Here is a 15863-nt window from a genome sequence, read left to right on the forward strand (position 1 = left end):
GCAGGGCGCGGAGGCGCCGGCCCGGCGGCTGTGAGAGGAGCCGGGACCGTCCCGCCGGGCCCTGGGTGCGGGCCGCAGCGAGGGCGAGCGCAGCGGGGTCACGGACGTGCCCGCTCGACGGGGCTGCGCGCTCGCCTGCTGCTGCGAGGCTTAACTTCTTCCTTAGAAAGCGTGTGTAAAATCAGGAGTGTCGTTTGTCGCAAAAACTGCTGTGGGAATCATGTTTACGCCATAAGCATGTGTTTTCTCTTTTTCAGTGACTCTGAGCAACCCTGTGGAAAAAGGTATGGGAGTTTCATTTACAATTTGGCGTTTAATCCTGGTGTAGAAAGGTTCACAAATGTTCTAGTTAAAATAAATGCCRGTTGAGAATCACCTTTGTATTTTCACTGTAGCTTTTAAGGGGGATGATAGAAAAAAGCACTGCTACTCTATTTCTAAATACTGGCTCTGCTAACTCAAGAACAGAACAAAGCATAAATAATTTGGAAAAAAAAATAGGTTTTCCCACAATCCTGTTAAGCTAATTTACTCTTTCAGTGTTTTCTTCCTGTATCTGCACATCATCATGAAGTATACRGCATGTATTGTTAGAAATGCTTTTGGATGTTTTGGGAAATGCCCCTGTTCAGTCTCAGTAATAAGCAGAAGAATGTTAAAAGGCTGTGATCCCTTCTCTTCCCCAAAACCCTATATATGTTTATCTGTATATGCCCACAGACATTTTCTTGCTTTCTAAGCGTCCAAAGCTGCTTTTATAAGCTAAACAGAAAAGACCAAATCTCTTCTGTGATCCGTGTGCTCTTGGTACTTTCAGTGAAAGCTGTTTGTAAGCTTTTTTTGTAAAAGAGACACTATTCCAAAAATTTTACATCTGTTTCCATTGGCCAGTAACCATTCATCGAGTGGTGATAACTTTGAGTCACGAGCACAGATGAGTTAGGGCAAACTTCTGTCTCGAGCACTTTTCAGATTCATTCAGTAGTACAGACTAATAGACGTTGTTCTGAGGTCCCGGTATCGTGAGGTTACTGAACAAATCAGGCAGAGAAGCAGAGCTGCTTGATTAGCTAGTTCCCACCAGTGCGTTGTTGAAAGGCCCCAGTCATGCCCTAAGAAAAGGAGTTGGTGGCAATTTTCCTATTCCTCCTCCTCTTCCCTGAAAATGCCCTGGAGACATTTTGAGTAGTACAGATGGCCTCTCTATCTTCATTTCCTGTTCCTGGCAATGAAGAAGTTCTAGCTGGTTTCAGCTGGTGGATTGTCCCATGAAAACCAGTGCCWGCTGAGCCTTTAAAAGATCCTCCAGGTTGCTGCATCAAGGAAATTCTGTTTGTGCAAGAGAGCTGTCCTAGTATTTGAAACTCTTACAAAGAAGAGCTTCAAAGAACATAGAAAGCATGTTGTTAATGATTATTCAGCAGGAAAAACAAACAAAAAAAAAAAATACTTGCCAAATCTGTTGATGCCTTTCCATCTCCTTCTAACATGCTGGTATATCATTCTATCAACAAAATTTAAYGTGTTGCAAGATTTTTCTCCTTAAATAATATTTTAAAAATGACTGAGCTATACCTATATTTAGTAGGAGAATAACATCTCAAACTTAGGAGCATAATAATGTATTATTATTGATTCACATGATCATTCCCACAATCCATCGCATTCTTGTGAACCACATTGCATCATTTGCCATCTCACCAGAGTTTCAAACCTGTGTTTGGCATTTATGCCAATTAAATTTTCTCCCAGTTTACCTGAGAAGTTAAGAGGTGTTTGGATTTTAGACTGTTTCCAGCAGTAGTAATTGTTTTAATCTTAGTTTGCTAGAATTTGAAGTTTAAAGGAAATAGGGAATAGGAAAAGTGTTGTTATTATGATTAAACACCATGTTTAAATAAGACTGTCTCATACCTCTATGATCTTATTTAATTGAGTCTTGAGTTTTAAGAAAATAACAATCAGATTGTGTAGCTGAAGGAGATTTTCTGTTGGCTTTCTGAACCATTGTATGTTTTGCTCGTGCCCAAAGGCTTTGAAATAAAGTTTGCATATTGAAATGAAATTACTGTGAGACATGTTAGAGTTCATATGCTCATGTTGCATCTAGTGGATTACTGTTCTTTCTCAGTAATCAGAAGACTGGTTTTGCTTACTTTGAGAGATGTTTTACTGTTTTATTAGGTGAACTGTGGCAAATCTAAAAGATGTTTAAGAAGAAATTTGATTTTTTTTTCTCCTGGTTATGTAAAGCTCTGCTAGAGCATGTTATTTTTTAAAGTCTCCTGAGTGGTAAAGAGTGCAGGGCATTGGGTGGACAATGCACTGATAGTGTAATTGTACTGTGATTCTAGTTGTGTTCAACAGCAAATGAACCCAACACTTAGAGATTCCCAAGTAGTGCAGTACTGACTTTTTTCCTGCTTGGCACCAGCCAGTTCTGGTTTGTCCACGTCTAGCATATGGGGAAGAGGAAGGAATCGCACCCGTCCAGTGGTGCTGTGTTGTCACTCCCCCTGTGGGGTGAACTCTTATGGCTGTGCTCTTGTTTACCAGTAGAATTGGATCAGGTGGAGGAGGGGGAGGCATATGAGAAGGTAACACCTAACTGCAGCCACAGATTTCTGAAATTCTACTCATCCTTTTACCGTTAACTGTATTGTAATACTTGTTGGCCTTTTTTTTACTGTCATTGTGAAAGATTGCAGTTATGCCTATCAAGAATGCAAGTTCTCTTTCTTCTTCTTTTTTTTTTTTTTTTGTTTTAGTGGCCTATCTTACAATATTCCATATTCTCTTCGTACTCTTCGTGTGGACATATTGGAAGTCTATTTTTACTCTCCCAGTGCAGCCAGATAAAAAGGTAGGAGTCCAAGCACTTTTCATCCAGTGCAGAATGGAAGCAGGGATGCTAAAGAAAGAACTCAAAAATCCTGCAATTTGTAGATCTGGACAACTGACCTGATTTCCTAAAGAGAAAGAAAATGACCTAGTTTTCACTCAAAAAGAGAGCAGCTTACCATTCTGATAATCCTATGACTCCCCCAAGAGTCAGACACGGTGTTGACTTTTAAAACTGCCTTTTCAGGTGTTCCAGGAGAAAATAGGATTTTTAATGCTGCATATAATGGCATTTATGATTATTAGCTAACTTACTTATTTACAGTGTCTTTGACCTCCAAGCATTTAACAAGTTGTGAGCCAAGCCTGACCTTACTCAGCCTAACYGTACTGGAGTCTTATGAGTAAGGACGTTAACTTTTGGGTTTCACTCTCCATTGAAGATGTCACAGCATAGACAGAAACAGATATATTTGTAATAGTAGTGGGGTTTCTCATATCCTGAGCCAGCTATCCCCCAGATCGCTGTGGCACATACGTGAATGTTCAGTTTCCCTCAAACTCTAGCATTACCTGCTCTGCTGGGAGCTCTTTGTGGATTTGAATAGGTGTTTTTATAGTAGCTAAGCTTGTTTCATTTGTCAGCTTTTTCTTTGTGATAGAGAAAGAAGAATCATTTTCATTTTAAACATGCTGAGATTCTGACATTGCATGACTGTGAGAGTAAGGACTGTGGCAATGTGCGTAGCCTACAGTTTTTAATTTGGTGCTAGGTATGTGTGTAGTGAGGTATGTAGGCACACCTGTGCTCCTGCACTGTTCTGGTCACGAGCATTGTAAAAGATAAATACAACAATGTACCACAGTGAAGAGAAACTGGGGTTCATTGTGACAAAAAATATACTGTTTCACTTTTATTAGGAAAGGTTTAGAAATAGGAAACTATAGTTGGAAACAGATTCTTGCTCACRAGAGAAGAACTTGAATAACATTTCAGGTATGTTATTCATGGAAAATAGTTGTGCAAAACAACAGTAGTAGTAGCACATCTAATATGTTACATTTTGTGATCTCAAATTCACTTTTGCATTTCTTGTTGATGTATTCTGCCTGTCCAGTACTTGCTGTCTCTCTTTGTGTCTTCTTAACAAAACACATTTTCACATCAGATTAATCTTGTATGATATAAGGAGTGGGCGATAAAAGTGTTCCCAAACAGAGTGTTTGAAACATTTCTCTCTGCTACATGAGTAACTGGTTCTCTCTTGACTTCTGCTTCTAGTACCATATGTCCTATGCTGACAAAGAGCGCTATGAAAATGAAGAAAGGCCAGAGGTGCAGAGGCAAATTCTTGCCGAAATTGCAAGGAAGTTGCCAGTGTACACAAGAACGGGGAATGGAGGTCAGCTGAGCAAAGGACTTTGTTTCTCTAAATCTAATCAAGCAGGCTAAGTGGCATATGTTAGCTATCCAGATTATACTGCAGACCAGCAGAGCGTTCCCAGTGCCGCTGCATACGCTGGAGAGCTCTTGTGCTAAGAATTTTGATGCTTCCTCTCTCAGGCTTTATATTTAGGAAAAGCATGCAGCCTTGAATACTTCAGTCACCTTCAGTGGAGTATCAGGTGCTGGCTTTGAGCAGCGATACGTCACCGTTTTATATTTACAGTTCAAAAGCCAACTTAAATTGTCTGCATTTAGTAATATAATATAATAACCAACATCTGTAGTAATTTTTACTTGAAGTGGAGTTTAGYTTAGGGTTGCGGGACATAATTCTATAACAGATTTTTTTGACCTTGTTCTGTGGTTAAATGCATACTGAACTCTTTTCAAAGCTTAAAGGTAATCCATGTTCAGAGTGGAGGTCCTGACCTGTTCATTTTTATTCAAAAAGCCAAAGGATTCTGAAGCAAAGAACGGCTATATAGGCAATTATGCAAATGGAGTGTATTTAAAGTCTGAGTAAATGTGGAAGCCAGAGGGAAGTGTATAACTTTTTTTTTTTTTTAACCACTTTTAAGCTGATTGTATGCTTAAAGTGAGGATTGTCTCCTGCATCTGCAAGTTCTTAAGGGAATAATAAGCATTGCTTATCTGATGATGACCTGCCAGCAGAAATCAACTGCAATACACCATCTTTTAAAGTGATAGAGAAGAGAGATATAAATGGTTATGAAATGAGCAGAATGTTAACTAACAAGCGAGGAAAGAGCACTTTACTCAGTATTAATATTTCTTTAATTTCAGGTATTCGATTCTGTGATAGATGCCAGCTAATAAAACCTGATCGTTGTCACCACTGTTCTGTTTGTGCTATGTAAGTTAATGGATTGTTTCCCACTGAAGTGAGTATAGTCACTGTAAAGTAACGGTGAATGATATGTGAATGAGCTTGTTCTTCACATACTTTTCCACAAGTAAAGGTGCTCAAGTGCCTCTGTTTCAGTAACAGCCACCAGCGCAGTAACAGCCACCAGCGCATGAACCTGTGTGACAGCATTAGCATTTGCACTTCTGCTATTTGTAGCCCTACAGTGTTTGCAGTTCCCACACCCAGATATGAGTGTTAGGTTGATGGAAAGTGTGCCATCTAGTGAAATATTAGCTGACTACTTTAGCAGGTTAAAACTAGTATTTTGAGGAGGGCTTTTTTGTTTTGTTTGGGTTTTTATTGTTTTGCCCTAAAAAAAAAAAAAAAAAAAAAAAAAAAAAAATATTACAGTAACACCTGTGATGTAAGTTTTAAGCCCTCTAGGACAGGAATAATCTTCATGTCCTTTTATCTTGAATAGTACCAAGGACATTGTAAGATCTTAAAAAGTAAGAAGTATCTTAAAATTATACCTACCTTAAAGAATTCAAGGAGATAGTATCATCTTAACTTTCTATCATTATAGAAAAGTATCATCTTAACTTTCTATTATAGAAATCTGCCAAAAATACTAGACACTTTTGCTGTTGATCTGCAGTTGGCAGTTAAGTATCAGATACAATTTTTTTTTGTCCTTTTGCAGATGTGTGCTAAAAATGGATCATCACTGTCCGTGGTATGTCCTAGATACTGGTTTGTAATTTTTTGAAAATAGAGACTGTTTAACTGCCTTTTCTCCATAGAATATTGTCAGTATGCCTCTTTCATTTTAGACCATACCTCTCTCTGTGCTGGAAAGTTTATAAAATAAACATGGTTTGAAAGTGCCTGAAACATTTGATGTTTTTGAGAGGCAGATTATTCGTATATTTGTTCAATTAGCTATGCATAGAAAGCTATTATTTTGACATAATTTAAAATGCAAATACTAATTCGGTCTTTGATTATTATTCAAATTTTAAAGAGACCTCAACTTAGCCTTTAAATTTGGATATATAATCATTTGAGCATGCAGTTAGTGGTTGCTTTCAACAATAATATTTGCATGCAGTTTGTTTCTAAAATGATGCCTGCCACTTGTGCATGATAAGTAGACTGGTGCATGGATGAATTAAAGCTTATACTTTGAGAATTACTGCCCCTGAATCTCTTAAAATCCTCCTTTTCTTAAAAGGAAGATTTCAGAAATTGCAAGCAACGCAGACATATGCCCACCTGAACCTCCCAAGTATTCTTAAATTTAGAAGGTTTTTCAAACCTGAATTCTGAGGCGAATGTTGTGCCTGCTATATTTTCTGCATTCCCTTGTACCTCTTTGGAGTTGTTTTATGCTTGGAGAATTATAATCAAATAACAGGTTGATAGATTTTGTATACAAACAACTCCATGTATTGCAATGGTGAATCTGTTTTCTTGAGTTTTCCAAACAGTCAAAGTAAAATAGAAATTGTGGATCTGATTGCATTTGCAGACCAGAAACAGACACAAGTAATTAAACCATGCTGCAGTGACAAATTTACCTGTGGTACAAACTTTAAAATGGATTGCAAAAATATGAACTGTGGTTTTACTTGGCATTATTAGCCATCAGGTGAAAAGCAAAAAGTGAAGAGTTGAGTTATATTTCATTTTGACCACTAAGGGGAGGTATTTATTGAAGAAATTGTGTTGTATAATCAAGAGCCTTAAGTTAAAAAAAAAAAAAAAAAAGATATTCATTGTCTTTGTAACTGTGTGCTGTACATATCCTGATTTCAACTTTGCTTTTATTCTCTAGGGTGAATAACTGCATTGGATTTTCTAACTACAAATTCTTTCTACTCTTCTTAGCCTATTCTTTGTTGTATTGCTTGTATATTGCTGCCACAGTCTTCAAGTATTTCATTAAGTATTGGACAGTAAGTTGTGGAATCTGGTTACTTTTTCGTATCCTGTGAGTCTCRTTGGGGGTTAGTCACTCTTTCATTTTTAAATCAGCTGAGGGGCTACCTTTGTCCTATGATGTTTTTTTTCTGAGCTCAGATGTGAGTGTAACTCCCATTATATGTCTGAGATGCACAGACTGAGGAGAAAATAGACCTCAGGGATTTCATAGACTTAGCTCCTGGAAAAGAAGTTACGTCGTTTTTTTGTACAAATCTATTGACCAGCATGTGTATCATAATTATTTGAAACTAATCACGAGTTTCTTAATTTGGAAAATTCTAATGTCATTCAAAAGAAGACACACCTCACTGAAAGAGAGATGCAGATTGGTATTTAAAAAAATGTTTTGGTAATTTTTCAATATATGTAAGGGTATATCATGAGTCATACGATGAAGTCAGGGGTGATATATTGGGATAAACAGCCTGAATTAGGTCGGGCTCTTGGTCTTAACTGTGGTTAATTTTCCCAACTCCAAATTCAACTGTCATTGGTGGTCATATCTCCTTACTANAAAAAAAAAAAAAAAAAAAAAAAAAAAAAAAAAAAAACTAATGATTAGGGAAGAAATTGTCTTCTAAGTAGAAATTCTCAACTGTCAACATTTGACACTTTTAAAGTGGTTGCAAGAATACCACCTACGTGTTTCAGTCGTATTACAGGAAACCATTAATTGTAGGTGGGTGGTTTTCTTTTATGTTGTTTTTTTCAACTTTCTCTATACTGCTATCTTTTGGATTAGGTCTCTTGTGCTTAGGGAGAGAGCAAATAAGGGAAGGCACAGAGTGCAGACCCCGGGGTAACTACCATATTGTTACTCTACCTGATGGTTTCCAAAAGCTTATTTTCTTGAAGATTATAAGTTCACTTCTCTGTTTTGATATCAAAGTATAACATCCTGCCACTGACTTGTACATATTTACATAACAATATGTCATTTTTAAAAAACCTTGTTCATTTTCTAATATGTGGATGATGCCTTTTTTAATATAAAAGTTGACTGAAATACAGCATGCTACTTATTCAGTTACCGATTATAATTTATATGCAAGCAATGCCAACTGACAGTTCTATTATGAAACTGGGCTTTGTGTCTGTAGGTTTTTGTCTGCTGTGCTGCTAACTCTATATGACTATATTTAAGTAACTTTGCTGTGCATTAATTTATTAATTTGGGGGGGGTTAATGGCTAATCACTGAAGTAAGATGCCTCCTGAGATACTCATAGGATACTAGCAGGAATTCTTTTTCATACTGAGAAAGGCACAGGACTCTATCTGTGTGCTTACATATGTGGGATGCATAAAGGCTAAGAAGTAACTTTTTGATTTGAGTCCCCGCATCTACAGCCTGTCTGTAGATGTATGCTTACAAGCATCTCTGGCATTTGCCTGTCCTACTGTAGAAGGAAATGACCTGTAAGACCTTGCTTGGCTTTTACTCTTTTCCAAACCAGCTACACTCAGATCTGAATACACCTGCTTGCTAGTGGAAAATCTTAAGGCTATCTTGCAAAAGAAGACACGCTTCCCTGAAAAAGAGCAGTATTTTAATACATGTACAGGAAAGAGTGAAAATTAAAGGAAGCTCAGCAGAATGTAAACAGGGTTTCAAAGAGCTTGTACCTGACAGTTTTACTGTGAGTATAGGATGTGCTTCCTGGATCCAGGTGGGAAACTATGATCCTGCTGGCTCTGTTCCATGCAAAAAATTGATAGCAAAACCCCACTCTTTCTGCTTGGGATACAGCAGGGAGAATGAGCCAAAACATTTCTTCTTTTGTCTTTTCCACTTTTTGTAGTAAGGTATGATTTTTGTGTGCGCAAGTTTGAGAACTCAAAGTAGGAGTTTTAGAGGATGCTTTTGTTTTTCTAGGAACAAAGAATTTTCTGCTTTTATTTGTCCTAATCAGTTGTTCTGTGCGCTGTTCTTTTCAGGGTGAGCTGACTAATGGACGTTCCAAATTTCATATCCTTTTCCTTCTCTTTGTGGCGGTCATGTTTTTCGTAAGCCTGATGTTTTTGTTCGGCTATCACTGTTGGCTTGTCAGTAGAAACAGATCTACTTTAGGTAAGATTGGGTGTGTATGCATCGAAAAGCAGTGCTGTAAGAAAAAAGACCTTTGTGTTCTTCTTCTAGATATTCCAGCTGGCTTATGAGGGCAGGGAGAATTAAAAGATTTTTGCACAACGCTGCAGGAATTTCAGTTCAAATGAGTTGCATTTATCGGCTGATGTGATGAAAACCTTGTTAGGGAAACCGGAGCCTTGAAGTTTAAGGGTCCAGTTATGCAGATGTTGTGCATAAGTGTAACTACGCTTGCTGTAGAATCACTGTGGCTTTTTAATAATATGGTTGTTCATGCTCATATGCTGGAGTGCATCCTAAAACAGCTCAGTAAGATTGTGAAAAAACAGTGTCCATCTTCACTGATGAAGGCAAAGAAATTAGGTCTGTAAAATTAAACCAGTGAGCTGAGAATCTGAAACGCTGTGAATTTGGGGGAGTGATTTCTATTTCCTTCTTCAGATAGTGATAATTCAACTTCTAAAGCTTGATTGGATAATGAAGTTTTGTAACAAAACAGTAACAAGAGTTTTGAGCAGATACTCAGATTTTATAAAATTACTAACTTTAAAACTCATTTCAAGGGGCACTGGAGCTCATCTAGCCCAAAACATCAGACCTCTGCAGCAACTTAGAAGGTAGATAAAACTGTTTGTAGTGCACTTCAGGTTCTTCTCCCCTCTCTTTCTTCTCTTAATTTTATTTCTCACTGTAACAGAGGGTCTGTCTGCATATGTTTGTTCCTAATGCTTATTCATTATATTATTAATGAATGAGGCAATTTAAATCTCCAGTGCCACTTCTGAAATATGCTTTGAAAAAAAAATATTTATTCTGCAGTTTTTCTAGTCAGAAATTTGTAGTGTCACTGTGTTCCCACAGAGTTTTAACATGAGTCTTATGCAAAGTTCCTTAAACTCTTCTCTGCAGATTTTTTTTTAAGTGCTTTTAATTGGGTTTGTGTTTATTCCGTATGGTTCATTTGTGAGAACAAATTCCTGCTTTCAGTTTGAAAGTTACATAAGTATTTACAGGCTTTCAAAAGCGTATTATTTTCACACTTTGTACGTTTGTAATGCTAATTCATAGTATGGCAGATCGTGTTGTGTATGTTGCAGCCATCTTAGGATGTACGATTCTGTTTCAGTGTATTTAACATTAATTTTCTTATTTTTTCACTGAAATTGCATCTATCTGTAGAGGCTTTCTCAGCTCCAGTGTTTCAAAATGGCCCAGATAAAAATGGATTCAATCTAGGCTTTGTAAAGAACCTTCAGCAAGTGTTTGGAGAAGAAAAAAAGCTCTGGTTACTACCTGTTGTCTCTAGGTAAGTAATAATCAAGTCAGTGCTAAAAGCTGATACAATTAACTGGAGAGACTGACTTCTGAATGGCAGAATGAGTGTGTTACATCTGTGTTTATGTGGCTTAGCTAACTGCTACTGTACATCATTGTAATTGCACCAGTGAATGCCATACGTGTTAATCTGGTTCACAAGAAGTCTGGAAGCAGAAGTTTTTTGTGGTATAGATGCATTATACAGAATGTTGTTCTTTCTGGACTTCTGTAGTGCATGTGTGGATGGGCGTTCACTTGAAACATGCTGGGTTCTTCATCTGTTGGACTCCTATGGCTGAAACAGAATTTATATTGCTTAAATCTTAGGGGAAAATGTTGTTTTGTCCCCTAGTAGGCCAATAGGAAAGTACACTCAAGTTAAACTCCTTTAGTAATTGGACACAATGTAGAATAACTTGCTAGCCCAGCAATTCACAATCTTTTGAAATAGCTGTATATTTGCAATGTACAAGTCCAACACCTAACTGCATCACCACTGCCATCTCCCTTCCACTCTTAAAGGTAGTTCAAGGGGAAAAGGTTAGCACAGAGAGCCTTTCTGTTGATTAAAGGTGAGGCCGAAGTGCTGGTCGGAGACACGTTACCAGCGCGTATACTGATCTTAGGCGAAATGCCCAAGTTATTTTCCTTGGGTGAAAAGAAATCATCAGAGGAAAAAGGTACTTCAGTTTAGTTCACAGTAATTCTGTCTATGCTGCTGGATGTTAGGGAATACAGTTTGGTGTAGACCGAACTAAAACATCCTCTTTTTAACTTTACTAGTTTACATTGAATAAATTTGAACTTACTCTCAAGTGCTTGTTTGATATCCAGTCTCTCTCTCTCGCGCGCTCTCTCTCTCTCTCTGTGTGTGTGTGTGTGTGTGTCTGTCTGTCTGTCTCTCACACACACACCCTTATATTTGGGCAATAGTAAAGCAAAAATGGCTATAGGAATTTTAGGTTTTTGCAAAGTGCATTTTGCAAAGTGAGTCTTCTATTTGTATTTCAGTGTCATTTGAGTAAGGCTGGGGCCATTTTCTGTTGGGTGTGGTTCAAACACATAAGTAAAATCCATGGTATAAATAGGTAAAACAGATATAGTAGATTTTGTCAGTTCCCCCATCTTTCTAGCTGTCTTTAATTAATCTTTTTCTTGCTGTTTCCAAATAACTTGACTAAGGCACATTTGAGTTCTGCTGAAAATTAATTAATTTGGACTGTAACTTCCTATTCTCCAAACAGTTTGCAGGAATTCAGGATCAAAACTGTTTTGTAGTAAAACTTTGTATCTTAGCTTCCACAAAAATAAACTCAGTATTTTTTCAAATCTTAAAAATATTTTTAAGTAAACATTGGAAATACAGGCAGGCAAAACTGTTTGTATGAAGATGAAAGCTAAAACAAGGGTCAAACTTGATTGTCATCCTTCAGAACAACTTGCTGCTTTTTACAATATTTTTCTCTGCCTTTTTCCATGTAGTCAGGGAGATGGACATTTTTTCCCAATGAGAGCTTTGTGCGAAGCTCAGAATCCTCTCCTAGCAAATGAAGAGCAGTGGGAAGATGATGGAATAGATGAAGAGCCACATGGTAAGGTAACATAAAAAGAAATTATTTGTCTCTTGACGTACAGTGACTAATGGATGAATTACAAGAGCTGGCTAAAACACTAGGCAGCTCTGACTTGATTGATGAATACAGACTAAAAATAAGCCCTTCTTTGAAGTTGACCTTTTTCTTTTTTTCTTTTTTTTAAAGTCATAGCTTTATACTTGCAGATAAATGGACTGAGAGGTTGTTACTCACAAGTTGCAAAGAGAAATTGAAATTTCCACAGATGAAGTGAATTGGTACATAAATGCTATTGTGTGCTGCACATTTACTGGAGACCTGAAGTTGTGGCTGCAAAAATAGAAAGACTAAGTTTTTTTTAAAAAAAAACATATTTATTCTCTGAGAGTTATGCAAGTGTGCATGTAAACACCTGTATGCAGAGTTTAGGAAGCTATTTTATATTTAGTTTGTTCTGCTTTGGTACAAGAACACAGAAGTTATTCATTTAGTTTTGATTCTTGCCTAGGTATTCTCTGTCTAATCTGTAAAAGACATATACATGCTGAGAACAACTCCAGGTGATTCAGGATGTTTGCACAATAGGTTTGATGATTTTTTTTTTTTTTTTTTTTTTTGAAATATAAATACACTTTTTATGCTATGGACATCCTCTTAGAAAAGACTTTATATATCTGTTATTTGACTGCTTTTGTTAGACACATCCAAAATTAGTCTGATAATTCATTGCCATTGTTTTTCTCCTCTTGAACCGGAGGGGGCTTTCTCACATATTTATCTTGCTCGCAGCTTTGGTCTTTGGAGAATACAATATATAGCAGAATATCAGGGTTAATGTCAGAATCTCTGGTCACTGTGTTTGAGAAATCAGAAATCTTGTCACTAAATTAAGCAAGGACTCATGTTTTTTCTGTGGCGCAAGGATATTGTCATGATTTATAGGAACAATAACGTTGACAGCAACTTTACTACATCATGATTTAGCAGATATGTCCCCTTTAAAAGAAATATGATAATCTCACTGACATTTTCCCCTTAAAGAGTGATGAAAGCATGATTAATTCTCAGGTTACTATAACTACTGAACCAAGCAAGTGTACTTGTTAGGAGCCTAATTAAAGGAGCTCCATGTCCTGAGATATCAGCTAATTTGGCATAGCGGTCCTTTGAGTAGAGAAGTCATCTGTTATGATTGTAGGAATTAAATTTCTGTCTATCAAGAAGTTTTAAAAGCTACTTAAAGGTCTGAAATGAGCAGAGATTGCTCAGACAGTCCAGTGGCAGACTTGGGAATTCAGTAAACTGAGATAAAAGACGAGGTTTGCATCTCTGTTTTTTAAGGCATGATTTTAGTATTTAAATAGCATCTGTCAGAAAAAGGTTAAGTTTAAATCAATGCTAAACCCTGCATCAATAACTGACTTTGATCGGTTTTAAATCAATGTGGAGAACCTGTGGCAGAAATCTGAGTCAGTTCAGCTAAATCTATTGGTAGATAAATTTACTAAAATCGGTATGGTTTTGTATGTCTACCAGACCTGTAGCTACTGAACTGATTAGATCAAAAAAGGTCTTCCCTAAAACAGCGGCAGGCAGTGAAATTTCAGTGAGACTAGTGGCCCAGAGCCAACAGGTCCTTTTATGTTCCCTTGGACATGCAGATTTTAGGCTTTCCTGAAGATACACAGAATAAAGGGCAGTTCTCTGGAAGTTCCCATTGGAAAACGTGTGTTATAGCTTGCATGACAAAATAGATGTCTATGATAATATATAATGAAAATGACCTGATAATGAAAATAGCGGTCGTTCCTCATATCCGTAGTAAGGAAACCAGAGACCTAGGCAATTCTAGTTGTTTTGGATGTATGGTTGGGTGGGATTTTTGGTGGGGGGAAGAGGAGGAACGTTTGCGTTTTATTTTTCTTTTGTTGCTTTCATAGAGAAAACTCAGGTGGAGAAAAGGAGAGTAAGTTCTGTGGCAAGCTGATTTTTGACATTCTGCTCAATCTTTTTAACCCTCATGTATTATACAGCCAGCTCTGGATTTTAAAACTGAACAGCGCAAGATCAGTATAAGAAATCTGCAGAGTAATTGGATCTTGCTCCTGTTTCTTCAACAGATTTTTTTTTTTTGAACATAGGACAGCTTGTTTCACTTAGGTATGTTTTGCTTTGCAGATGGGGAGAGATGTAACATGATACATGCCTGCCTCTGAGGCTATGAAGATATTTATGCGTATAAATTGCTTTGAGATTCTTGGCTATTAGTTACTGTAATAATACAGTTTTACAGAGCAGAAAATGTGGTTTACGATTAGCTGGATGTTATTTCCATTCCATACGAGCTGCTTTCAGGGTGTTGGTCGTTTTAAACAGACCCCTTTTGTAGTTCATAGGGTCACAAAAATAAAAGTTGGTTAGAAAGGGTGTCCGGAGGTGTCTAGAGCAACCTCCCGCTCGAAGCAGAGCTGCTGCCAGCACTAGATCAGAGCGGCTGTGGATTTGTCTGGCCGAGTCTCTGCTGTGCCCCAGGATGGAGATTCCACAACCTCTCTGGGCTGCACGGCCCTCCTAGTAAAAAAATGGCCAGAAGCGGCAGCTAGTGGCTGTCATTCCCTGTCTGGCACTATCAGGTAGAGTTTGGCTCTGCTGTCTTTGAGCTGCCCTGCGAGCAGTTGCAGACTGCGATTAGATCACCCTTGAGCCTCCTGTTCACCGGATTAAACAAGCCCAACTCCCTCAACCTTTCTTCATAGGTTTGAAGTAGAAATTTCTAGGCTGCTTATATACGGCTTGAGTCTGACCTGCTCTGCCATTTATTTTCTGGGATTTGGACTGAAACCATGTATTTTCATAGAAACAGGAGGTTTTTATTTTGCAAGTGAAAATATTTAGGAATAAATGTATTGCCATGTATCTTTACTACTGCTGTGTCAACGAAGCTGTAGTCAGAGAACATGATTTCCTGCTACATTAAGCTTTGGTACTCTCGCTTCCATCTTATAGAAGGGTTTGGGGAAAGTGCATTGCAGACACAATTGAAGCTGTTTTACTCTAGCTTGTTTTCTCACCACTGCTTTTCTTTCTCCTAAAGCATCAGCAAATGAAGCACTCTAAGTAGAGTTTTCAGATTCTATTGCATACAATAGAAGGAAAGCAGTATAATTTTCTAGCTTAGAGAGGCCTGAAATGTTCCATTAAAGTGGAAAGATCTTGATTTGTCATGGTGGCTTTAAAGCTTGTGACATGCTTATGAAATAAAGCCAACAATAAAGTAATCTGTTTGAAAAGTGGTGTTCAGTTAGCTCTGACAAGTGGTTGCCTATTTTTATTTGGAGTGATTCTTAAAAACACACTCCTACACTTAGTGAAGAAGGTATTCTTAGTGAGAGGAACAGACGTACTTATCTCTACTTTCTTTGTCATTGTATAGATTCCAATGAAGCTTCATCTCTTGCCATAGAAAGAGAGACACAGTGATTTGAAAATGCAACAGTACAAAGCTTGTTCAGAAAGGTCAGTATTTCTTTCTTGGTTATCTTAAAAGCAGGAGCTCTGCAGGCAATTTGGTAGGTGGATAACTTTGGATAGATTTTGGCTTTAACAGCAGTTTATCCCACAGCACTTGGGCAGAATCATACTGAAGGCAGGACTGCAGAGTGCAGACCTTCACAGTGGCTTTGCAAGCGGTGGAGCTGTGGTGCTGGTCTGCYAGCTCGACTCATGAGCCAGCTGAAGGACA

General features: G+C 37.7%; 1 protein-coding gene across 1 annotated transcript in view; it reads left to right on the top strand.

Moving 5' to 3' along the window:
* ZDHHC15 (zDHHC palmitoyltransferase 15) overlaps positions 1–15863 on the top strand; it is a 158859-nt gene that overhangs the window by 135082 nt on the left and 7914 nt on the right. The window contains exons 2-11 of the mRNA XM_085324284.1: positions 237–284; positions 2769–2863; positions 4124–4244; positions 5093–5162; positions 5860–5892; positions 6994–7114; positions 9080–9212; positions 10410–10536; positions 12030–12139; positions 15555–15637. Coding sequence (XP_085180410.1) covers positions 237–284; positions 2769–2863; positions 4124–4244; positions 5093–5162; positions 5860–5892; positions 6994–7114; positions 9080–9212; positions 10410–10536; positions 12030–12139; positions 15555–15601 — 905 coding nt within the window. The 3' untranslated portion in view covers positions 15602–15637. The remainder of the gene's footprint in view (positions 1–236; positions 285–2768; positions 2864–4123; positions 4245–5092; positions 5163–5859; positions 5893–6993; positions 7115–9079; positions 9213–10409; positions 10537–12029; positions 12140–15554; positions 15638–15863) is intronic.

The sequence above is a fragment of the Rhea americana genome, unplaced genomic scaffold (assembly GCF_003343005.1).
Source record: "Rhea americana isolate MKP2758 unplaced genomic scaffold, rheAme1 scaffold_90, whole genome shotgun sequence".
Taxonomy (NCBI): domain Eukaryota; kingdom Metazoa; phylum Chordata; class Aves; order Rheiformes; family Rheidae; genus Rhea; species Rhea americana.